We start from the raw sequence: 13,087 nt of genomic DNA, 5'->3' as shown, positions 1-13,087 counted from the left end.
GTGTTTCAGTCTTTGTTAGTGTATTTTAAATTGTCTCCAAAGGAAGACAGTCAGGAAACCACAGGTATGCACGGAGCAGCCAGAGCTAAACCTGCTGGTCGTGAATTACCACGCGCTCGACAATGACAAAAAGAGCTCAGAAATCGGATCCAGTTCCTCCTCCTGCCTGCAGACCAGCTCCCCACCCACACCCCCAGAGCAGCGAGGGAGCCCCGGGCCTCCCGCCCCTGCCCCGCTCCGTCCACCCACGCGCTGCCGGGTGAACCATCGGCACGGCCCCGCACGAGCTGCAGCGGGAAGGAATTCTCCAGAACACAATTGGTGTCAGACTGCCCAAAGAAATGGGAACTTAACACCACGGAACTCCTAAAAGCCATTTTTATGTCTCAAGCGCCAAGCTAGCTGCAAGTTCCTCTTCAATGTCTCTTCTTGCCATATTTTTGGACGGTTCAGACCAAACAACATTTTGCCTTGTTGATGTGTCAAACGCTGCTGGAAAGGGAATTTTGAGTTAGTTTACAAAGAACGCAGAAGTTAACACAGAAAAAGAAAATACTGTGGGTGACTCACTCAAGCTCTCTACTGTTCTTAAGACTAGAGAATTTATATTTGGAAGTCAACGAATCCAAAGTTTGTTCCTTACCAGGAACTCTCTCAGAAGAGCGACTTACACCGATTGCACGCATTTACCTCAGTGAAAACACAGAGAAGGAAGAACACATCTCCAACCTTGAATCCACGTATGGAGAGGGACTGCGCCGTCAGCGACTGTCTCCCCATCGCACGGGAACAATCTCAGGCCCCAGAGCAAACGCAGCGAGCAGGGAAAGGAGGCTCCCCTCCCCATCATCCATCCACCCCTACCAAACACCAACAGGGTCGTTCTTCTTTCCCCCCTGAGGAGGATCAACCCTGGTATAAAGCACCTTTGAACCAAGCACGGCCTGTGCTGCGCCCAGAATCACCCTGCCCATCCCCGGGACACTCCTTGGTGCTGTCTGGATACTTGTACAGTCACAGCAGCCTTAATCCTTGCACAGAAATGCAAGACTAAATAATGAGAGGGTGAAAAAGCTGAATCTGGAGTCTTGTTGCTGGCATCTGCCCCAATGTGCCATTCCCTAAATTTCCAGGGATTGATATTAGGCAATTAAGTGGCACAGCAGCTTTAGCAACAACAGAGACAAGAGAAAAGGCTCGTTAATCTATCCCCTGATATAAATAATCTTAAATCTTCCACAGATACTTTTGTTTCCAGGCTGCACAATTAAAGTTCATTGCTGATGCCACCTGCAGCGCTGAGCTCACTTTTCATTCATTCAGCTCACGCTGGCTCCAGAGCGTTCCCTCTCCTGCTCCCCTGGACTCTTTCTCCGCCAGCAGAGCTGGCAGGTCCTGCTGCCCCGTTCCAAGCTTCGTGTTACCTCCCCACAGCGCAGCGGCTGTACGGCAGACGCCGTTCCCTCCACTCGCAGCCTGCTCTCACTCTGATGGTCTGTCTCCAAACTCAACTGTTCTGCTTTGAGTAACAAAATATTGCTCCAACAGGGACCCAGACTCGAAGTAACGTTTGCTTGTAGGGCAGAGAGAGATTCCACCTGTCCCTGCTCTTCCACCTGGGAGAACAGACATGACTGTTTCTGGACAGAGCAAAAACGCCTCCCCACACACCACACACGCTTCTGCCAAGAAACACTCAGCACGTTTGGTGTAAGTCCATCCAGCATCACCCTCGCACAACCACACCCCGACATCTCCGGAGCGTGAACACGCGAGCCCCTAAGGCAGAGCTCGGACTGAGGCAGTCCAGCGGCTCACACGGCCACGGCACAGAACAGCTCTCAAAAGCAGGAGCCTGAACCCCCCTCGCCAGCAGGGCACTGGGAACGTTGGAGCTGCTCCTCCGTCACCAGTACGGTCCTGGGAGGAAAACACTTCATGGCGAGAGCGTGACGGGTGCTGGCTGCCAGCTCACACGGCAGCCACAGCGCTCAGCACAGCTGAGGACCAGCAGCAGCGAAGCACACCTGGATGGAGCTGTAACACAAGCACTGCTGAAGCCAGCCCCGACGCACACCTGCAAGGCAGGAATGCAGCACTACACCACTTACTCAAAGGGAAAGAGAAAAGCAGAAAGAACTCCGCTGACTGAGGTCAACAGTCAAGAAGACAGAGGTCCCTGGACCCTTTACACCTCTACCCCCAGTCTCCAAGACACCCAATCACAAGAGACGTGTTGGAAGAAACACTCTCCACTGGAGCCGAGCAGGTCACGCAGCCACTCATGGCAGAAAAAATACTCCAGGACATCAAAGCCAGCTTCCCTATCGATCGTAAGCACATAAAAACCATTCCAAACCAGCCAACCTTCAGGCAGGCTCAACACACACTTTCTCTGTGAAAGAGGCATGTATTCGCCTCTTTCATGGCTACATGGGTACAGACCTTGATTGTGTTACCAGAAGAGACTGAAGAGTTTTAAGTTTTAAGCTGAAAAAATGTTTCGGGAGAATATAAACCTCCTAATTAAGCCTAGAAGGCTTTCCTGAGAGATCCAGACTCTCACGATTAAAAATCACAGCGCAGTATTCAGTGACTACACAGTTGGCTCTTTATTACAGTGTCACTATTCAAAGAGCTTTAAACCCATGTCAGCATTTTTATTATAGACCCTCCATTTCAGGGATCTATAACTTAACCATCAAAAAGGCCTATTCAGGCAGGAAACACAACCCTCAAACACACCATCTGCTCGCTACTTTAAATCAAAATAAATAATTAAAAAATTCCTGTCCGTGTATATTTTAGTGTTAAAAAAAAGGGCGATGAAAGTAGCTGCGGCTTTTCAGCGAGGGTCCGGCGGCGGCCGCAGCCTGTCCCATGGCTGGCACATGACGAAACATGACGCTCAGCCCTGCTGTTTTTGTTCCAAAGTCAGCGGGGATTAGTGGGGGGACCCACTGCGTGGAGAGCTCAGCAAGCACAAAACAAAACATCACCACCCAACAGCAAGCGACCAGGCTGCTAAAGGCAGGGACAAACAGTGTTCCAGAAGTCGTCTGTTCCTGTTCGAGGATGAGGAGGTAAGACCCTGAAAAAGGTGAAGTATGGGAAGAAACTGCATTTAGCAAAACATTAAGAGTTTCCAGGGGTTTTTTTAAAAGGTATGAATGAGTTCATACATAAGAAAAGAAAAATCCACACATGGGACTCAGCAAAATCTTTCAGAACGCTTTTAAAAGAATCCAACTTGAGAGCTAATCATTGAAGAAAAAAAAGCTGCAAAGTGCCCCCTCCCGCCAGGTTCGGTGGGTTTACCGTTACATTTCCCTTTACAAAGCAAAAATACCTTCTCTTTCAGCTGGCCTGAAAGCCCAGCAAAAGCAGGAGTACGATCCCAAGAACAAGCAAATCCCCATGGAAGGAAGCAGGCGGGGGAAGCACACCTTTCTCAGCCATCCCAGCTACTACGTGAACCAGCCCCAGAGAAAAAATGCCACTGTTTAATTAGACAAAGACCCTCTAACGCCCACGGCAGCTCTGTTAACTTCAGCACCTAACGCTGGGCGAGCCGGCAGACAGATCACAGCGGCTCCAGGATAACGCCAGGGCTGAGCACTGAGATTCCAGATGGGTTTAGGCTGCTACTTCGGCAATGACTGAACACGTACTTTAGACAACCCAAGAGTTCTTCCTTGTACTCACGCCAGGGTTTGAATGAGGCTTCATTCAGCTGAGCCGCTACAGGTGTAAGTCGTATTTTGGGAAAGTGAGGGTGTAAATGTCAAGCGAACAGACCTCCATCGAGAAAAGAGCAAGCGGCAGAGATACAAACAGAACTCAGGCTCCCAAAGCCTCCCGCTGCCATCCTACCCAATGAACTGAGCAAATTTTTTACTGCTTTATGGGATGCACAATGTTCCCCAAACTCAAACCAAAAGCATTAGTACATCGTCGTCCACTTAAATACCTCCCCATCACCAGCAGCTCCTCAGTTCAGACGTACCCACCTAGGTCAGAGAGCAGATGACATGCAGATGATCTGCAGAAGACAACGGCACCGCACAGGTACAGCCAAAGGCTTTCTGCCTGGTAAATTTACCGCAGCAACAGTGCCCAAACCAGCAACACCCCCCAGGCTTCTGAACCTGCAGAACTTGCCCCTCCAAAGACCATGTTCTTGTAACTGTAAATGGAGCGTGCTCCTTTGAAGTCACGGTTCTTACGCTGATATTTATGGTTACTTTTGAGAACGGAGCTTCTCCTTAAACCCTGAGTTTGTATTTAATTAAGAACCGAGCACACCGGTGACGGCCGACAGCACTAGAGTTAAGAGTCCGTTAGCATCAGCTCTATTTTTCAGAGGCTCTTAATTGGGCCATTACGAGCTACACCACAACGGGCAGAAACTTGGCAGCCGAGGCCTTGGCCCGCGATGGGTTTCTGCACACATTTATACCCCGCTCCGTTTAAAAGCGGCTGCACAGGGAGTGCGGAAAAGGGAGCGTCCGCTGGCTTCTGCCCTCTCAGCCGCGACCCCGGCACAGTTCCCTTTCCAGGCCCAGCCCCGAGGCTGGCTTAGAGGAGCCGGTCTGGGCTGAGACACCGGGACCGGCCCCGCCGTGCCGCCACCTTCGCCCCGCAGCCCCTTCCCTTCCCCTACGATGCCGAAACACATCACCGGCGGGTGCCCACACGCAGCCCGGGTCCGCGCACACCGAACGGGACAGACCCCCACCACCGCCCTCGGCGCGGTGACCGCGCACAGCAATAACCCCAGCCCGGCCCGTGGGACCACCCGGAGACCGACACGCGCGGAGAAAACACGAGCGGCCCGGCCGGGGGGCGAGCGGGGGCTGCTTTCGGTGCCCCCACACCGGCTGCTGCCCGGCCCCGCAAGGAGCAGCCCGAGGGCCCCGCAACGGGCCCCGCCGCAGTACGGACCGCTCCCTCAGCGGCGACAAGTGGCCCCGGGGCGCAGGCGGCGCCGGGCAGGCCCGGCCGCGGCGACGGCACACCGGGGGCCGCGGTCCCCCCCACCCCAGCCCCCTCAGCCGGGCCCGGCCGCACGGAGCGGGGCCCGGGGCTCTCCGCCCGCTGACGGGACCGGGCCGGGGTGCGGCGGCGGCTCGGCGGGACCGAGCCCTCAGCCCTAGGGCAGCCCCGCGATACGGCCTCCGGGCGCAGCCGGCGCGGGAGGAGCCGCCGCGGGACCCGCAGCGGGGGGAGCGGGGCGCGGGCGGCCTTTACCTGCGTCCCGGGGGGCTCAGGCTCCCGCCCGGCGGCCACCGCCTCTCCGCGCTTCCGGGTTCCGCGCGGCCGCCATCTTGGGGGGACACGGACTTCCGGGCCGGAAGTGGGCGGGGGCGGCGCGGGGGGCACCGGGCCCGGGCGGGCGGCGGGACCCGGGCCGGGCCCTGCCTTATCTGCGTCCCCCCGGCCCGGCCCGGCCCGTGTAGGGCGGCGGGGACCGCGGCGCTGGGAAGCGGCTCCAGGGCTGAGGGAACCCCCAGGCCCGTGTCCCGGCCGCACCGGGCTGTCAGCGCGGGGAGCTGCCCCGGCCCCTCGCACGAGCGGCCGTTCCCGGCCCAGAAGCCGTCGGCTGGGCCCTTCGGACGCGGGGGGCTCCCGGCAGGGCCGGTGTCCGGGCCGGCACAGCCCGCCGTCCGCAGGACAGGACACCGAAGGCTCCGGGCGGCCGCTCCTGCAGCCCCGCTCTGCCCCGGCCCGGCCGTGCCCCTGGCTGAGGGAAGGGAACGCTCCGCTCTCCCACCTGCGGAGGAGGCGGCAGAGCCAAGGGAACCCCTGAACCCCGACCGGCTCCCCGCGGGCAGCCGCTCGCTGCCATCCCACCAGTTTTGCTCTAAGAATTAACGGTAAATCTCTGAAGCGCTTAATCACGGAGCTGCAAAATAAACTGCCCTGGCAAACCCCCCCCGTGCTCCTCGCTTGCTTCTTCCTCCCACCCATTCCTGTAGTAGTATTTTTTTTATTTCCCGTTGCTTATGTTGGATCTTTGCCCCTTTTAAGTCCCAGGATAAGAACAAAAACCCCAGCGGGGTCATACACAGAAGCCTGCCAGATGGGTCTATTTTTACGTTGGCATCCCGAGCGCAGCGGTGGCCGCACGGGTGTCTGGGGCTCCATTTATCCCCAAGAAGGAAGGCGCCGGCAGAGCAGAGCCGCCAGTATCTGCTTGGCCTTTGGAAACGTCGGGCTCACGCCAAAGTCGCCGGCGGGAGGGAAGGGGGGACCTTGACCAGGGGGCTGTGACACCGCGGCCGGGGCGAACGCTCCGCTCTGGCGCACCAAGAGGCTTCGCCGCCGGCAGCAGCCACGGGCGGCACAGGGGCTCTGTGCCCTGGTTTAATCTCCGGCCTCTCGGCTCCGGTACAGGGACGATCCCGTTGATAACGGGGAACACCCCGGGCCCTGCGCCCGCAGTGAAGCCCCAGAGAAGCAGCCACGGCGAGGCGCAGGCTGGCTCAGCACGGGCAGCCCGGGTTTGGGGACGTGTAGGAGTCCTGGTCTGATGAGGCCGGAGGGAGAAAAGGCCCTTTCGGGAGCTGGGCGGTCCCAAGCCCCGCTCCCACAGGGGTGTCCCCTCTGAAGGGGTTCGAGGAGTCAGGGGCCCTGGCCCTGCCGGGGTTCACCTGGGAAGCCCAGCGGCTGGCTGCTGGCTGGGAGCAGCGTTGCTCCCATCAAAGGAGCTGCCATCAAAGGAGAGGATGAGAACAAAAGGGTTGGGGTTTCTCGCAGCAGCCCTGGAGGAAGGCAGCCCGCTCCCGCCCGGCGCTGCCTGGGAGCCTTGGGCGTGTGCTTGGTTGGGCACAGACACGCTCGCTGGTCCCGTTCACTCCCCCAGGAGCCAAACGCCTCATCCCAGGGAGCTTTGGAGCCACCAGCAACACAACCTCAGCCTCCCGGGCTCCCCCGCCTCCCCCACAACCTGCTGCTGTTAGCAGACAGCTTGCCTGAACCCAAACCCAGCCCCAGCCCCCTGAACCAGCCGGGGAACCTCGCGAGGGCAGAGGGGAACGCAGCCCCCCACAATGGCCACAACACGTGGGGCACGGCCAGAGCACCCCGACCCGGGACCCCCGTCCCGCAGGCTCTGCCCCAGGGAAGGGCAGCGCTGCTCCGGTGACGTCCCCTCCCCAGCCCCGAGGGGAAGGTTCCCCTTCTCCCGCCCTGACCCAAGCACAGAATTTGTCATGTTTGGGCTTTTAATCCCGTCAATGAGCGCTGCTCTCAGAAGACTTAATTCATTTGCACACGTTAATTAATCAAAGCAATTGTGCCACGCTTTCTGAAATAGCCTTTCTCCAGAGCTTAACGCCGAAGGCTCCGGCTCTGTTAAATCACATCCCTGTGAGCTGCAGCCCCCGGAGCTGGGGAGTGGGCAGGGGCACTCCTGGTGTGCAGAGGCTCTGCCCTCCCTGGTGCCCCCCATGTGGGGTGTCACCCCCGTGGTGGCCCTGCCTGCCCTGCACCTCCCTGTGAAGTGCTGGGGAGGAAACCCCCAGGGAGGGGAGGAAGCAGAAGTGGTGCTGGTCTGGGGTGGTGGGACTGGGGGCACTGGGGCTGCCCTGTGCCTGCACTGGTGGGATGTGAGGGGGAGAAACATGACGTGCTGGGAACACGGCTGAGCTGCGTGCTGGTGCTTTGGGCCTTGCAGGGGAGGGATGTCCCTGGGAAGTGGTTTGGCTTCCCAAGGAAAAGCCCTTCCTGGGCAGCTGGGTCCCTGAGGGGCCCCCGATCCCAGGGAAATGGGGTCACAGTTCTAGGGCCCTGATCCTGCAGCCTTTGCTCCAGTGCATGCTGCAGAGCAGCTCCCACCAGCCCCGGCCGTGCTGGGGTGAGCCTGGACGCTGTCGCATGCAGCCGGTTCCTGTTTTCTTCCCACAGCCTGGAAATCCCCTGACTTTCCGCTGGGGTGAGGAGCGAGGAGCCCTGCACCCAGCTGCCCCCAGCTGCCCCCGCGGCTTCGGGAAGAGGCGGCTGCGAGGACCGACCGGCAGCCCCCAGGGAACCGGGCTGCCCTGGTGCCAGCGGTCCCGTCTGCACTGGTGGTGGGAGGCAGGGACCCACATGCTACGAGCTTTGTAGGTCTCAGCCTAATTCCCCTCGGCTCCCGGGCGGGCTGACCTCCCAGCCGGAGGGGAAGACGCTTGGGAACAAGGCCCTGATGGGGGACAGTGCTGGGGCATCCGAGGGTGCCTGAGGACACCCCATATGTGCTGGGGGGGCCCTGCAGTGAGGCCCTGGCTTGCCCCGCTCCAGCTGCCCATTCCTGGAGGGTTGGGCAGGATTTCTCCTCCGGGGGAGGCGGTTTTCCTGCCAGCCCAGTGGGGCAGGTAGCAGGAGCAGCAGGGACCGGAGCTGGGCTGATGCAACGCAGGTCGGGAGCTGCAGCCGAAGCGATGGGAGCTGCCTCCCGCCCGGGTTTCTCTGCTGTGGACGGTTTCCAATCGATCCTGCCCTCCCGCTGCTGGGAACCCGTCCCTCTCGGGGAGGGGAAGCACAGCACTTACCAGAATTTGGGTGATCGCTTTCCAGCACTCTGGACTCGGTGCCAAGATCGAAGTAAATCACATGTGGCCGGGTGCTATCATGAGAAAAGCCTGCGAGGGAGCGGGAGGGAAATGCAGCGCTGGCAGGAGCTGGGGGGGGTCGGCAGGGAAGTCTGCTCCCGTGCACCCCCTCTTCTGTGCCCCGGAGATGCTCAGCAGCCCTTGGAGCCTCCCCTACCTCCTCCTGCAGTTACGGGGCTGGACACCCCAGACAGACCAGCAACGGAGCTGGAGTGAGACCCGGAGCATCGCTGTGCTCTGACCCCCGTCCCTGGGGACCTGCTGGGCCTTTGGGGACTCTGGGGTGCAGAGGTGTGCTGTGGCGCTGCTCAGCCCCACACAAACAGGGTGGCTGTCACAACTCAAGTCCTCCCTGTTTCCCCCAGGTGTGAACTTTCCTGTTGCAATAAAAGGGGAAGGGAACAAGTTTTACACAGATTTTGGCAGTGTCCAGCTGAGGAATCTGTGTCCCTGCCTTTAAGTGCCTTTAAACACGCACTGCTGGAAGCGCGGGACCCCCAGCACTGGCGTGGAGAGCTGTGGGAGAAGCTTCCCAAGGTGCAGGAGCGAGTACGGAGCCAGGGACACCGGACTGGACCCGGGACAGTGTTAGGCGCTGGCAGAGAAAGTGAGAAACCTGTGGAAATGCGGGATCTATGGCACCAAGAAGATTTGCATTATGTATGAGGAAAAATCTCCCTCCAGAGACGCAGCTCAGCACCAACACGGGCCGCGCTGGGGGTGGGAAGGTTTCTACAGCCTGGATAAACGCGTGCTGGAGCTGATCCGCGCTGGAGGCCGTCTCAGGCCAACCGGAGGGCTCCTGGCAGCGCGTTGCAGCCCTGTGTTTCCAGGCCTGGCTGTGCTGGGAGGAGTGTCTCTGCCTGTCCGCTGCCTGTCCTGCCCGCTGGGGAGATAAGCCGTTTGGACAGGATTATCTGTGATGGTGCTGTGTGCTGCCACGTCCCCGGACGCTCCCCGGGGATCAGCCGTGGCTTAGGGAGCGCGGGAGGGCCTTTCCCCCAGCCCGCGGCCGGAGGTGGCCGTCGTGCTGCTGAAGACGGGCAGTGAGGGTCGTCTCCGGGTCTAGGATCGGCAGGAGCACCAACGCTGCGCTTGGCTCCATGGAAACCCTTCCCCATCCGCGTTCCTGATCGGCAGCAGCAGCCTTCAGCGCCCGTGCTGGCATCGCACGGCGAGAGAAAACAGATGCCGCCTCCCGGCCCAGCGCTGGCTTCGCTTCAGAGGCCGCTGCGGCCTCCCCGGCGCCTGTATCGCCTCCGAGGGGCACAGATAAAAAACGCGTCCTGTTTGATTCATCCTCCGTTATTTATTATTATCCTGGAGCGTGACAACATGCACTGGGACTGAATGTCCTCATCAAAGCACCCGAGGGGCTGGAGCCTTCGGCGCGGGGGGAGGCCGGTGAAGCGTGGGGTAATGGCGGGGGGTGGGGAGGAAAGGGGCCTGAGCGGGGAGCGGAGCTGCCGGAGCGCGGGCAGCCCGCGGGGACGGCGGCGGCGGGCCCGGCTCCGCGCAGGCCCCGGTCGCAGACGCGGCGGGGACAGGCCCCGCGCCCCGTCTCCATGGCACCCGCTTCCCCTTCGCCCTCCGCCCTTTGACCTCCACCGCCCCGCTGCCGTCAGCCCCGCCCCTGCCGCTGACGGACAGCTCCCGTGGCCTATCACAGCGCCCCGCCGTCCGTCGGAATGGGTGGGCGAGCCAACCGGAAGCGAAATCCGCACAGTCGGCTCCGCCCCCTCGTGGCGCCGCCGCAGCCAACCAGCGGGAGAGCTCGCGGGGGCGGGGCCGGCGCCGCGGCCAATGGGAGCGCACGTCGGTCGGCGGGGCGGGGCGGGGCTCTGGGGGGGCAGCGGCGGGAGCGCGGCGGGGCCGGGCGGGGGCGGGAGGTAAACAAGATGGCGGCGGCGTGCGCGCGGCGGCGGGGCTGGCGGCGGTAACGGGGCGGCGGGAGCGGGCCCCTGCGCAGGGCTCCGGGGGCAGAGCGGCGGCAGCGGCTGGCGGGGCTCCCCCCGAGGCGAGGGGGGCGCGGCGGGGAGCGCGGCGCCGGGACCCGGCCCGGTTCCTGAGCCCGGCGGCGGGGAGGGGGGACGAGGCTGCCCGCCCCCCTCCCCTGACTTGAGAGCGGGGCGCGGAGGCCCGGGGCTGAGGGAGCGGCCGGAGCCGCCTGCGGGGCGCGTCCCCGGCCCGCGGGGAAGGGCCCGTCCCGGGCGGGCTCCCCCGGCCCGCCGTGGAAGCGGGGAGCTCGGCTGCGGAGGAGCCGGGGCCGCCTCGCCCCCCAGGGGGTCCTTCCCCTCTTGGCTCCATCGCTAATTTGGTTGCACTTAAAGTGTTTTATCCCCCTTTCACTCCCTCCCCGCTTTCCCCCGGGGCGGCTGCAGCGTCGCTTGTTTTCCCCCCGCCCCGGCTGACACCTGTGGAAGGGGCGGGGGGGCGTCTCCTCACTGACCTTCCCCCCTCGGGAGGGGAATGGGGTGTTTTGGGTGCTGGGCAGGGGGAAACGCTTCCTCCTGAGTGTTCCCCTTTCAAGGTGGGTCGGTAGAGCTCGGTGGGTTTTGCGTTGTGTGACACCGGCTGACACCTGGAGCAGTGGTGGCGACACATCATGTGCCAGGTGGAATCCGAGTGGTTGAAGGATGCCCCTGGGAGATCTTGATAGGCACCGAAGGCCTCAAACTTTTGCAGGCGTGAGAAGTGAAGACGTTAGAATTGTTTCTGAAAACTCCTTCAAAGAAACTTGGTTCCAGCTTCCAAACGGCTGAAAAAACCCCCCCATTGGTACCCGTACCTGGACGGTGAGGACAGCAGGGCAGAAACGCTTCCCCTGCCATCCAGTGTGGAGTTGGTGACTATGATCTACTAGGAATGGAAAGTCACGAGAGAGACTCAGCAATTGTCTGGTTTTATGTGGTGGCCTGAAGTCCTGGAGGATGACCTAGCACTTAAGAATCAAACTGGGCCAAGTTAAAGGCCAAGTTGACTTGAAAGAACCCTAGCAGTGGGACCAGGTCGGAAGCAAAGCAAGTCCCAAAGTGAGTGTATCTGGTCAAAGATATATATTCTTTTTAAAAGACTTGTGTTACTGGAGCCAGGCCTGGATCTTTTAGCATCCAGTTGAGCTGGAAGCAGCTCATAGGTTTGTTTTGTTTTTGTTTTTTTATTCATGTTTGTACAATCTTCTGGATATTTTTTTTCAAGAAGGAGTAAAAGGGAGTGTTGGAAACTAACAAACAGGATTAAACCCCTGAGCGCTTAAGGAGAGCAGGTTAAGGAACTTAATCCAGGATGGATATGCAGGAGCCACAGCAGCTGGGTATGTTTGCGGAGAGCGAGCTGATGTCTGTGGGGATGGACACGTTTATCCATCGCATTGACTCTACGGAGGTCATCTACCAGCCACGGCGGAAAAGGGCCAAGCTCATTGGCAAATACCTGATGGGAGACTTACTTGGAGAAGGGTCTTACGGCAAAGTCAAGGAGATGCTGGACTCTGAAACCCTGTGTAGGAGAGCTGTGAAAATTCTGAAGAAGAAGAAGCTGCGCAGGATTCCCAACGGGGAGGCAAATGTGAAAAAGTGAGTAAATGTATCCGGTAGGTGGGAACTGAGGGGTTAAACTTTGTCATTGTTTTCCAGCTGAAGTTCTGTATCATTCTAACTACCCACATGGCTTTCTGCTGTGGAAGTGCTTCCTAACCCGTAGGTATTCCAGGCTCTCTTTGCCGTTGAACTGCAGCCAGTGCTCTTGTTGAGGTTGGGAGCAGGGAAGGGAGCTGGTTTGCGAGGGCCAGGGGGGCAGGTCCCTCTGAACAGCCAGCTGCTCTTTTAATAGTATTGCTTAAAGAATAAACCAGTATTTCTTAAAGAAATTCCTCTGTAAGATTTCACCTTGAAGAGGTAACCTGTGGTGCTGTCGGCGAGGAAAGGTGAGAGGTGCAGCCAAGAGTGCAGAAATACCCTCTGTGTCGTCGCAGTCTGCCTTACTGGTGCACCCATCCAGGGGCGTGTGGCTCCTGAGCCCTTTGGGGTGGCAATTACTGCTCCCACCCCTGTAGCAGGTGCTGGAAGGTGACCCAATGCATTGTGCACCCAATGGCATAGGAGGTCGTGGGTTTTTTTCCTTGGTTTTATTTCTGACTAATGAGTTTGGGAAGTAATTCAAGGCTCCTTCCAGTTGATTTCTGCAGCTGTAAAATGGGGATAAGGGTTGTCAACCTTTTTCATTTCAGTGATCTCTGCTTGGAAGCTTTCAGAGTGCCAGTTACATACTGATTAGTCAGGGCACGAGTAACTAATTAAAATTAACTGTGGGAGAAGCCTGGTGTTACGCTTCCTCTGCAGGGCCGGGCGTGTGAGACTTTCCCTTTTCTTGGGGCTGTGCTCCCTGCAGCGAGCTGTTTGTCACGGCCCTGCGAGATAGTTGTTTATCTGCCGCGAAGGGGGGGCCTTCTGCAGCCAAAACAAACTATTTGCAAGAGTTTATCTCGTAGTGGG

At 59.5% G+C, this 13,087-nt stretch overlaps 2 protein-coding genes across 3 annotated transcripts in view; one reads left to right on the top strand and one right to left on the bottom strand.

Annotated features, from left to right (window-relative positions):
* Window positions 1-5,333, bottom strand: part of SBNO2 (strawberry notch homolog 2) — a 53,694-nt gene extending 48,361 nt beyond the window's left edge. For both annotated transcript variants that reach the window (XM_068420506.1, XM_068420508.1), the window contains exon 1: window positions 5,251-5,333. The gene's annotated coding sequence lies outside the window, so the exon portion shown is untranslated. The remainder of the gene's footprint in view (window positions 1-5,250) is intronic.
* A 5,233-nt stretch (window positions 5,334-10,566) lies between these two features.
* The window catches only part of STK11 (serine/threonine kinase 11), a 37,899-nt gene continuing 35,378 nt past the window's right edge, over window positions 10,567-13,087 (top strand). Inside the window, exon 1 of the mRNA XM_068420874.1 lies at window positions 10,567-12,169. Within this exon, the coding sequence (XP_068276975.1) occupies window positions 11,880-12,169 (290 nt within the window). The 5' untranslated portion in view covers window positions 10,567-11,879. The remainder of the gene's footprint in view (window positions 12,170-13,087) is intronic.

The sequence above is a fragment of the Nyctibius grandis genome, chromosome 31 (genome assembly GCF_013368605.1).
Source record: "Nyctibius grandis isolate bNycGra1 chromosome 31, bNycGra1.pri, whole genome shotgun sequence".
Classification (NCBI taxonomy): domain Eukaryota; kingdom Metazoa; phylum Chordata; class Aves; order Nyctibiiformes; family Nyctibiidae; genus Nyctibius; species Nyctibius grandis.
This window is presented reverse-complemented; position numbering and strand designations above follow the sequence as displayed.